Consider the following 12,048-nt stretch of genomic DNA (forward strand, 5'->3'; position numbering starts at 1 on the left):
CAATTGATTTATATTTCCTAACCTAATCATTCTGGATACGTAAAAGTTATCTAGAATGAGAAATATTTACAATAAAACAAGGTTGAAATTGTGCAGAGTTTAATCATATGATACGAAATAAACTCCATCCTGTACATTCTTTTCTCCATACTATACACTTAGCTGTGTACAGACTTGGCGCCGTCAGCTAACGAAAACCCACGTATCCAGGGTCATCGCGACGATGTTGTTTGTCCTCAGCTTTATGTTTTGATTGTGCTGCCTGCCGGCTCAGTTTGTTGCCAGCGTTCAGCTAACAATTTCACTTAATAATTAGGTTGCTATTTAAAAACAAAACTTATTTATAGTGGTTGATAGTATACGTAGTTAATAAGAAAAGTAAGTACGAATGTGTTTGTGGAATATATTTAGGTTTGATCGTGATATTTTAAAATTTTTTTCATATGTGGGTACATAAAAACTAATAAATTTAAAATATTGTCCTCATAATATAGTTATTTATGTAACAATGATCGACGAATGTGACAATTCCCATGAATAAAAAAGGGGGATTTTACACACGTGTGACATACAAAATTTTTTCTACTACCGAAAAAAACATTTAAAAAATTTAATGAATGTAACATGTAAAAAAAAATACTTTAGTCACTAGTGCGTAAAAAACGTCAAAGTCAAATACAGCAAAATGTCAAGAAATTTTTAACGCTCCAATAAGGTCTTTTAATAGGCCGGTTAACAGCACATTTAGGTATGTTTCAAATATGGTTCCTATATTAAAAATATTTATATCAGGTGCACTAATTATTAAAAAACATTTGTTTTTATTAATAATATTAATAATATTGGAATAACTATATAAAGTTAATTACAATAAAGTAATAAAATTATCCACGATTAATGAATAAGAATTTATCAATAGTATTTCTATGCAGTTACATTTTGAGGAATAATTTATTTATTTATTTATGGAAAATATTAAAATTAAAAGAACAGTTGTTAAAAGTACAATTGAAGAGTGGAAATTCCAAACGTTCTAAGTGCCTTTAGCTATTTTTTTCAGGAAAGGAATAAAACTGTCTAAGTCAAATGTTAAGTTAAAAGCTTTATTAAAATGTATTTACAAGTAAAATACATTGGGGCTCGCTCTTAACCTATGTAATTAAAAAGAAAAAAATAACTCCATATGTGCTAAAAAAACTGTATTTAAAGAACGTTCTATGTACCATGGTACTTAGAACCATTTGAACGGAAAATGTATTATTACATAAAACATAACTAACCAAAGAATTATTAATGACAAACTAAGTTATTACAAATTTTTATTTTAGAATATTTTGGTAATAACCTTTAGCAGTTTCTGGCAAAAAATCCAACATGGCTGACAAATCTTTTTTGTTGCCTTCCGGCAAAAGTGGCTTAGAAATTAATGACATGCAAGCTTTTTCAATATCTTTAGGTTTTAAGTTTTAAGTGCTAATTCTGAGTACATTGTATGTTTTAAATTTTTAGAAACATCTGTAATTTCGTGACTATCAATATATGAACAAAGTAAATGCAATAAATGCAGTACCTTATCATAAAACTGATTGAGATTTTTATTTGAATTTTGCCTAAACATATCAAGGTCGCGATTGAGGCAAGCCTCATCTCTTTGATCAGCAAAATTTCTTTCAAGAGTTAGTTTAAGATCATTCCAAGTACTTACATTTTGAATATTTACCACAATTTTAGCATTTCCAATTAATTTACCTATTAAGAAATTCAGTAAATAAACATTTTCAAATTTATTAGGATCCGTTTGATCATAAAAGTGCTTAATTAAAGTTGCACAGTTTACGAGATATCGGTTAAGATCATTAGGGTTCCCATCAAAATTCGGGACACAATTTAAATATTCCAGTTTAAAAGTGGGCATCCTAGTATTTAAATGTACATTTTCTCAGTTTAAATTATTACCTAATGGTGAGTCAACTAAAGAGATTTTAAGATTATTCAATACAACGCTTAATTCATCTATATTGGACATTAACTTAATGAGCTGTACTTACATAAAGGCGATGGTCATTTCTATAAGGGACAGTCTAATATTCTGCCTCCTTGCGTAATTAGATGATTTGTATCTAATCTCCAATGGTCTTCTTGTTTCAGCAATTTTCGATAAATTCACTGCAGATACCTCCACCGAATTTTCATCAAGTTTCGTATAGTCCGAATAATCGTTAACACGAACGTTCGATACACTAACCGATCTAACTCCGGACTATCCTACCGACTGCGCCATTTAACTAACTTAACAACCAAAACGCCTGTTTAAAAAATATTATTTTATTTGAAAATTAATTAATACAAAATTACATGCTAATTGTCTTAGTGACTTCAATTGACTAACTCGATAATAAATAATGAAACAGTTTTGTTGTAATAAAATGCAGGGTCAGCAGCAGCTAGTGGCTTCCATGGTTGTATAGGGTGGCTCGTCACATAACTCGTGTCAACGATCACGGATATTTTTAAGCACAAATAAATATTTTACTTATAACAACGAAAAATGACTTTGTTGATTTTTTTGTTTCTTAAAGAGGTTTTTGCTGGTATTATGTAGAAGGCGTAGAAGAAAAAAATGGATTAACTGATTCCGCGTTAACCGCTTTTAAACTAACTGTTAAGACAAATAATTTATTATTTCTAAGCCGATTAGAGATACACAATTTGATTTGTTGGATTTAGCTCAACGAAACTATGAGAATGTCTGCCAAAATAAAAAATTTTAAACTGATTTGACAAAATTCAGAAAAAAAAACTTTAGAAAATCTTAACTGAAACGCAAAATCTTAAGCTTCGAAAAAATTCTTTAACTGTATAAAGGCGAACGGAAATGGTAAGTCGATGAGGCTTAAAAACAAAATGTGTTGCGATCTAGAATGATAGATGATTTTTCACCCTGATCAACGAATCGTAGAGGAAATAGATATTTTGAAGTTTAACATTTTATTAAGCAAGAAAACTAACCAGAAAATTATCTTAGAAAAAAAACAAAGTTGTAACCATTTATTTCTAAGTTTTTCCATCAACCCAGATCTGGTAAAAACTGTTTTATCCCCTAACAACTTCCGGTCCATGATCCAAAGAAGAAAGATCTTGGCCAAAATAAATATTTCATGATTTCCAAAAATAATACCTTTTACTTAATATTCAAATATTAATCTTAGCAGTGATTTCGAAACATGTCAACTGCGTGAGTAGAAATTATCTTATTTCCTTATTAATTCCAGGACAATTGATTTTTAACCTTTATTTAACCGGTTATGACAATTTTTTATTATTTTTTTTTAATTTTTCCTGGTATAGCCCAATAGAACTGTTTCAGAACGAATATCTTCTTATACTCTCACTACTTTTTCCTTTCTTAAATAATCTGCTTTTTTTTTAAATTCCACTAATCTAAAATTACGACTATTATTAAAATATTTAACTTTAAAAAACACACTTTTTTCTTGAAAAAATTATTAACAGACCTCTATTATCGCAAATTAAACTTTTAGTTTGTCTAATTGTAACTTCCGTATCCGACATGACAAAGCGCCTTAATAAATTAGAACTTCCTTAATTAAATTGAATCTTCTTCTTGGCAGATTAGTGCCAGATGTTTCCAAATATATCTAAATAAACCAATTAAATAATTGTCGAAAATGTTACGGATCATAATGAAACAAATTATTAAATGCCCTAATGTTAATCTCAATAAAGTACGGTTTTAAATGGAGGATATATAAAAGTATATTAGTGTTAATTGAAGTATCGTGTTTGGAAATGAAAATGTTATAAAAATTAAGAAATAATAATATGAAAAAAATTTCATTTAAAATAAACACTTATTGGGGTGTTTTTATGACCACAAAGAAGTCAAAGACTACAAGTTTTTAAAATCGTAGGATTTTCTGATTAAATAAAAAGTCTATCAATTTGTTTAAAAAACATTATTCTAGAATACTAACGTCAAAATTGAATAATCCATAATTTCTTTATTTTCACAATAATAGTTGTAATAAAATTCAAGAATTAAGATCCTACTTCTAATATCCAAATATTTTACCGAAAATAAATTTGGGGTTGTCGGTTCTTTAATCTGAACCTATTACTACTCAGAATATTTGATTAATGGAGCTAAGTTTATAGCAAGTTTATTTGAAAAAATGTTAAATACCCAACTAACTACATGTATAATATGTTAATATTTTATTTACCTTTTCTGAAATCTTTACATTTTTTTTTTTTTAAATCTTAACTGCTGTGAAACTTGTTTTTTCTTCAAAAATTCACAGATGTTGTATGAGGCCGCAAGTATTTTCAATACAATTTCTATAATCTTTATGTAATTTTAACAGATCATTGCAAATAATCTCAGGATGTTCCTCATTTAAGTAGTTTATACTTCATTGGATTTTTTCCCTTTAATCCTTCAAATTTTCACGTATTTCTTTATAAACTGAATGTATTAGATATTCCCATAGAAAACTGTCTAATGGACTCAGATTAGTGATATTTGGTAACCAGTTAATGAAATCATGGGTTCCAATCCACTCATTAAAAAATTTCTTATCGGCATAGAGTTATGAGGCGATGCGCTATCTTGATCTTATATAATAATGCTAATTATATAATAATTCTTAAGAAAAATTTCATCTAACAAACCTTCATTTTCTAAAAACTGGAGATTTCTATGTCTATGATTATGGTCAAGGATCCTTGAAATATAATGGGTCCAATTATTCGGTTTCTAAGGACACCAAGGATTCTAAGTGTGAAGAAATTTCTGTTGTGGTAAACACGGCTTCGTCTTATTGTCAGAAAATTTACATTTTGTCGACAAAGCTAAAGGAAAAAAAATACAAAAAACAAATAAACATAAAAAAAATACTCCGACAAAATACACACAAAGTAAATAGGTACATAACAAAACAAAAAACTTTACAAATTATCAATTTGGTCGAAATACATAAATAAAATAATTTTTATATACAAATATACACACAATTATATGTATAAAATTGTCAAAAACCTTAGTCTCAAAAAAAAATACAATAAAAAGCAGGCAAACATTTTGCAAATAATAGGTAACTAATAATGCCAATGTGTGTGCTTTAAAAGGAAATATTAAAAAAGACTTCTACTGTATATAGGGCTTTTTGCAGTAGTAAAGATTTTAGGGCATTGCGAAAACAACTAAAAATGGTCATCGATTTTATTACGGAAGGCAGATGGTTGTGCATTTTTATTGCTGCATAAAGTATACAGTTCTTTACTACTTCCGACCGTGGAACTGGCAGATGAAGATTATGATCAATGTTCCTTAGTGAATAGCTGTGGGATGGTCTTTCTGGCATCTGCGACACATGTTTGCGTATAAGGCAGATAGATTCAAATATAAATAACGAGGGAAGAGTAAGGAGCTAATATTTTATAAAATTTACTTGGCAGTGAGCTCTACTATAAAGTCCTAATAAGTAGCGAAGCGCTTTTTTTTGAAGTTTAAATATACGCTCAAATTGGGTCTTGCAGCATGTACCCCAGAATGGAAGGGCGTAACGAAGATGTGACTCAAAAAGAGCATAATAAACTGTTTTGGCCGTGAAAAAGCCTAATTCTCTTGAGATTGATCTTATGGCAAAACATGCCGAGCTTAGTTTTTTAGATAACGTATCTATGTGCAAATCCCATTTCAAAGAGCCATCCACAACAAGACCCAAGAACTTGACAGACTTAACAACCTCCAAACTGCTATTGTTTAAAATAAATGAAGGAATGGTCGTTTTATATGATAAGACTTTAGTTTTTGAGGGATTTAGGCATAAAAGATTGGAATCGCACCACGATTTAATGAAGACCAAGTCGTTAGAAATTGTTGTATGTAGTGCCATTGCATTCGGATTTCTCCAAGTAAAGCTAGTATCATTAGCAAAAAGACAGATTTTTCCGCTTATGTTCAGGCTGGCCAGGTCATTTATAAACAGCAGAAAGAGCATAGGACCCAAAACGGAACCTTGAGGTACCCCACATTCAATTGGTTTACAAGAAGATCTTGACGTATCGACCTTTACAAGTTGACTTCTGTTGCACAAATATGACTTAAATCATTGAAGGGATACAGCTCTGAATCCATAGTGCTGCAATTTGTTAATTAAAATAATGCGGTTTACGCAATCGAAAGCATTTGAAAAGTCACAGAAAATTGTTGCTGTTAAGTAATTTTTGTTGATATTTGAATAAACGCTGTTAAATAGGGAGAACATAGCATCGTTGGTGCATTTTTTACTCAGGAATTCAAACTGATAAGGGGTTAAGAATGTTAAGATATTATATTTAAACAAAAATGACGGCGTTCTATGATCTTTGAGAGGGTTGGAAGAAGTGCAATTGGATGATAGTTTGAGGCTTGATCTTTATCTCCTCCTTTATGTAATGGAATGATTATTGCAGTTTTAAGGCAGTTTGGAAAGGCCCATTTTGAAATGACATGTTGATTAGGTCTACTAATTGGATTAGAGTACAATCAGGTATATTTGAAAATATTTTAAGAGTAAGCCCATCTGTACCAGCTAATGATTTGTTTTTTATTTCGTTAATTGTACTTTGAAGTTCTGTAAATGATACTGGCGTAAAAAAGAAATTGTGCAAGTTTTCATTAGACAGATATGACAGAGGATCATCAGAAGGTGTTATGGTGGCCATTTGATTTTTTGCCACGTTTACAAAGTAATTGTTTAGGTCCTCGGGTGATGTAGAGATAGTGCTAGTTGAGGTAGACTTATTTCTTAGTTCGTTAACAATAGACCATGTTTCTTTAGCTACATTGCCAGATTTTGCCAGCCTCCCACTGTAATAGATTTCTTTTGCAGCCTTAATTGTTTTAAGATAAGTTTTCCTATACTGCTTGATGTAATTATACACAAACCAATAGATTCTGAGAACTTTTTTAGGTAGGAAAGTGAGCGCATGTTTTTTGCCGATACACGAAGACCTCTGGAGGACCAGGGCTTTTGTTTTTTAGTTTTAATTGGCCTTAGAGGAAAAGATATATTTACAATATCTGATCCAATTTAAGAATCTGGAGAACTCATTATCGACATCATTTAAAAGAAAGTTCCAGTTTTCCGTTAGACAATGATTCTTAAAATTTAGAAAACTATTTTTGTTATAAGCACGGCCTAATTTACGCAAAGTGCTATTGTTAATTGAATCCAAAGACAAGCATGATCTGAAAGTAAGTACAATTTAAGAGTTCTGGAGCAAAGGATGATACTACGTAATCATCGGTGGTGGAGCTATTTTTAGTTATTCTGGTGGGTGAATCTATCTGCATTATCAAGCCCATTGACTCGAATATAGACTGGAGTGTTTCTTGGGCAGCACATACACTGGAATAGTCAATATTAAGGTCGCCACATAAAATTAGTTTGCTTTTTAAGGGCATGGATTCTAGCAAGCTTAGTAGTTTCTGGCTGAAACTTTGTATATCAGAGTCGGGTGTTCTATATAGACAAACAATGTAGAGATCATGTGAATTATTATAAACAATGGAAAATTCAAACAATTTTTCAGATAATAAGTTATCAAACTTTGTCACTACTGAAAAGTCGCTATTAGTGGACATTATCAATGTGCCTCCATGCGTTATTTTTGTTCTATTGTATCTAGCTATGATGTTGTAATTTTCGACATATATGGGTTCATCAGTATATAACCAATGTTCAGTAATAGCAACTATTTCAGGGAAATTTAGTTCTTCTAGCAATAAAAATAGATGTTAGTTTTGTGTCTTAAGGACTGAATATTTAAAAGAAAAATACTAAGCTTACTATCAACCAATTTTAAAGAGGGTGCTGATTTAAGGAGTAAAGGATCTCTCAGTCTAGCCAACAAGTAACGATCATTTTCCATGTCAGATTTACGAGAGAGCCATACTATTGGTGGGATCATTGGGTCGAGATGGAGCCCACCACTATCGTTATTGGCTTTCTCCACAATCTTGATGTTGACGGCTTCACCGTTTAAGGACTTACCAGCAGCTATGGCTTCCCTATCCGAGTTGATCTTAAGCAGCTTTTCTTGCTTTGAAATGTTATCGGAGGCTGCTCGGGCAGCAATGGACATTGGAGTTGGCGGTAAGGCTATATGCTGGGAGGGATGTGCTTTATGGCCATCTATTACAGTACCAGCAGGCCACATGTCTGTCTCTTTAAGTCGTTTCAGGAGATCCTTGTTTTGCACACCGACTTTAAAACTAGAGGGTAAACTGTATCCATCCTTAAGCATAGGAAAACATCGAATAAAGTCGTTGGTGCCAAGTTTAATCTTAATGTAGTGTGCAAGCTGACTCACAGTATAGTAGGCAGGTATGTTTTCTACAACAGTGTAATGCCATTCATCACTGGGTATTTGTTTTGAAGAGGTTTTCTGAGTTTTTGATGATGTAGATATTTCAGGACTTTTATCAGTCTGGGTCGAAATCTTTTTTTTGATTTTAGGTGCAGTATAATTAATAACAGATTTTTCTTCAGAATTTTTTGGTAAAGCTTTTTCTATTTGGAGTCGTGATCGGTTAGAATTTCATAAACTTCATTCACCACGGGAAAAAGGTCATTATTTTTTTTAAACATGTCCCAAACGCTTTCAAAATTTCCAAGGGAAGTTGCGAATTTTGTAGTTGGGTGACTTTTTCATGAAGGTATTTCATATTCGGGGAATCGCATAAAGAGCAGAAAAACCTTACGTTGTTGTATTTTTGGTTGTATAAGGCCTTGGTAGTTGTTTTGTCCAGGCCCGTACATGACATACAAAAACTTCGTCGGCACTCTCCACTACAGCGAACTTTATTTTTTCTTTTTCCAAGATGTTCTTCTGGCAGGAATCGCACTTATACTCGGCCATCATAAAATAATAAAATAATAAAGTCAATGACAATTCAAACAAAAAACGCGGTCTTGGAACGAAGTCTGGTGGACAGGAACTTATTGTAAAATAGGAAACAGGAACTATTTATTTTGGAAAAACACACGCGCGGCGCGAACTTGACGATGTAGAAAGTTCAAGTTCAAGTTTACTAACTGTTGTGAGACACTTCGATAAGCTAGTCTTCTTATTTCAGTGGTATCTGTTAATTTTTTAAGGATGATATCCATATTTATGTAGCACTGATTAAATATTTTTTTTAGGACATTCAAAGTATTTACAAGCATCTGCGGTTGATAAATTACATAACGGGGATTTAGTTAAAACAATATTTTTTATTATTTTTTGTCTAAAATCTAAATATTTAGTGAATAACTAAACCAAACGTTAACATATCATATATTTTTTAAATTAGAAGAAGAAGGTCTATTATTTAGTAAACAAAAAATATACAAGGTGTTCTATTTAAAAAATACTAACTTTGTATTTTTTATTAACTTTGCGATATCCTTGTAGTATATTTTGGCACATTTCGTGGCGATTAAGGGTAAACTCTAAAACTTTTATATTTTATAATTTTTTTTCTACTCCGTATAATAACCGAGCTAGGGCTCTATCTAAATATAAAAAAAACCTGTACAAACGTAAGTTTATTTCGTTTGTCCTAATATTCGGAGAGTTGTTAAAGTAAAGTCTCATTTTTGAATCACCTTGTCTTCTATGGCTCTAAATGAATAGTCATCACCCTAGAAATACAAATTGTTGTGTTTCCAAGATAGACCAGGAGACTCGCAAATCGCTCACTGAATGCAGACTTAGTTTAAGTCCAATTTAGCTTAATTTGTGTATTAAATCCTAAATGACACTATTAAAAATGCTGAATTTGGGTGCAGAACATAACGGCTATCCCCTCCATCGACACCTCCCACCTACTATCCTAACTGGAAACCTGTAATTTAATTCAGTGCAGAACAATCCTTCAGCATAGACGTATGTTAACTCACTGCGTGGAGTGGACATAAGATAGTTCTGTATTTAAACCAAGTCCAAACATTTATGGACTTAAGTTAGTTCTGATTTATTTTTTATAATTTAAACGGTGAATTTCTTTTTTTTGAAAAACTTGTACTCCTAAAATGAGTTCTAGAACTGTGAAAATGCTTCAGTTATTAAAGGACAAAACGATTAAGGAGACTTTAAACACAAGTTAGTTGATAAAATTTTTATTTTTTTTTGTACTTTATATTAAAAATTAATTTATTCTATAGATAAAATCTAAATTGTTGTGGCGGATTCATAGTTTGAAAATTATTATTTGGATATTTCGCCACAGTTCCATATAAAATATAAAAAAATTATTAAATTGTTCTTCATTTCAATAATTTTTTTATTTAATTATATTTTATATAGAACTGTGGCCAAATACCCAAATATTAGTTTTAATCTATGTTATTTCAATATAAATTAATTTAGTAAACTTGCAAATTTAGATCTTAAAGATCAATATAAACCTGCCACAGTCGTGCTAGCAAAAAGCGAAAATAACGTGTCTCGGGGGATAGACTTCCAGTCCAGTCAAAAAACCACTGATGGCAAAAACATTATCAAAAAAGGTAAATTACTTTTTGTTCTAAAATAAAATTTAATTAAAAAAAAATTACAGTTATTGAAGAGGATATCTCTACTGACTTAAGTAGTATAGCTCAATTAATGGATAGGAGTGTTACACTACAACCTCCCGCTTTCTTAACTCCTTGGGAAACTTCTATTTATATGTCTGCACCTCAAGCTATTTCTTCAAAACCACAAAATAAAATTCTTGCAGCTATACATTCTACAGTCTGTACTAACCAAGTGCCTTTACAATTAGGAACTGAAGAACAAAATAAGAACAGCGTATTGCCGGACTATTTACCACCTTTAAACGTTTTGTCGTGTGCAAGTACCAGTAGAAATATAGAAAATGATCGAAGTAGAAATACAACTAAAGATCTGTGCATTTCAACATTAGAAAATGATATGTTTCTTTTTGAATCTAAAGAGGATCCTTTTGCATGCGATAAAGATTCCGATTATGAGCCGACCCAAAAAAAAGCAAGCAAACAATTTGTTGAGAACGTGGATACTTCGTCAAGCAGTGATTCTGAAAGCCAATTATCTCCTTTAAAGAAAAATACACGTAAACGACAGAGAAATCCAAGTAATTGGAGAAGGAATCAAATTAAAAAGCTACGGAATTTGCGAAAAGAATATACTAGCTGGAAAGGAAAAGTTCAAGCTGAAAGGCAACTTAAACCTGCGTGCATAAATTGTAGACAGAAATGCACTGAAAAAGTGACAGAAGAAGCAGAGAAGCCAAATTCATACCAACTATTGGAAGCTAGGAGATGTAAATAGGCAACGGGATTATATTTCGAAAAATGTGGAAATGAAAGAGAAGGCTAGAACACGAAAAAGAAAAGAAAACCAGGACGAAATAAGTAGTGTCGAAGAAGATACTACGAAAGAGGAAGAAAAGGAAAATTCTAAAGAAAGAAAAAGATCATATTCCTTTAAATACATGTTTTTGATAAGAGATAATAAGATTAGAGTATGTAAAACCTTTTTTTTTAATACATTAGGTATAAGTACTCAAGTCGTAAAAACAGTATTTCAAAAAATGGGGACTACTGGTATCGTAGTAGAAGATCGCAGAGGTAAAGCTTGTAAAAACTCGAAAATCGATGATTCTATAAAGCAATCAGTAAGAGATAATATTAATTTATTTGAAACTGTACAGAGCCATTACTGTAGAAAAAATACGATTAAACGATTTTTACCAGCAACACTAAACATTTCCAAGATGTATGCCCTTTATCTCGAGTACTGTAATAGAAAACATCTCAGGCCACCCAAAGTATTTACCGATTGATTTTCAATAGTGAATTTAATTTTTTTTTTATTCCAAAAAAAGATTTGTGTGATCTTTGCAATAAGTATGACCAAAGTACAGTAGAAGAAAGAGATGAAGAGGAATATCAGCTACACATTAGAAACAAAGAGATTGCGAGGCAATTCAAAAACGCGGATAAGGAGAAAGCGAACTCTCACGAGATGTGT

The 12,048-nt window shown here is 31.4% G+C and overlaps 1 protein-coding gene across 4 annotated transcripts in view; it reads left to right on the plus strand.

Moving 5' to 3' along the window:
• Positions 1 to 237: 237 nt before the first annotated feature.
• The window catches only part of LOC126738992 (band 7 protein AGAP004871), a 102,630-nt gene continuing 90,819 nt past the window's right edge, over positions 238 to 12,048 (plus strand). For 2 of the 4 annotated variants that reach the window (XM_050444753.1, XM_050444912.1), the window contains exon 1: positions 238 to 378. Coding sequence is in view for 2 of the 4 variants with exons in the window: in XM_050444552.1 (XP_050300509.1) it covers positions 10,539 to 10,562 (24 nt within the window). In the remaining 2 variants the exon portion in view is untranslated. Of the gene's footprint in view, positions 379 to 10,523; positions 10,563 to 12,048 lie in introns of those variants that run through there. The other 2 variants (XM_050444552.1, XM_050444604.1) reach the window with 1 other exon arrangement.

The sequence above is a fragment of the Anthonomus grandis genome, chromosome 1 (genome assembly GCF_022605725.1).
Source record: "Anthonomus grandis grandis chromosome 1, icAntGran1.3, whole genome shotgun sequence".
NCBI classification, from domain to species: domain Eukaryota; kingdom Metazoa; phylum Arthropoda; class Insecta; order Coleoptera; family Curculionidae; genus Anthonomus; species Anthonomus grandis.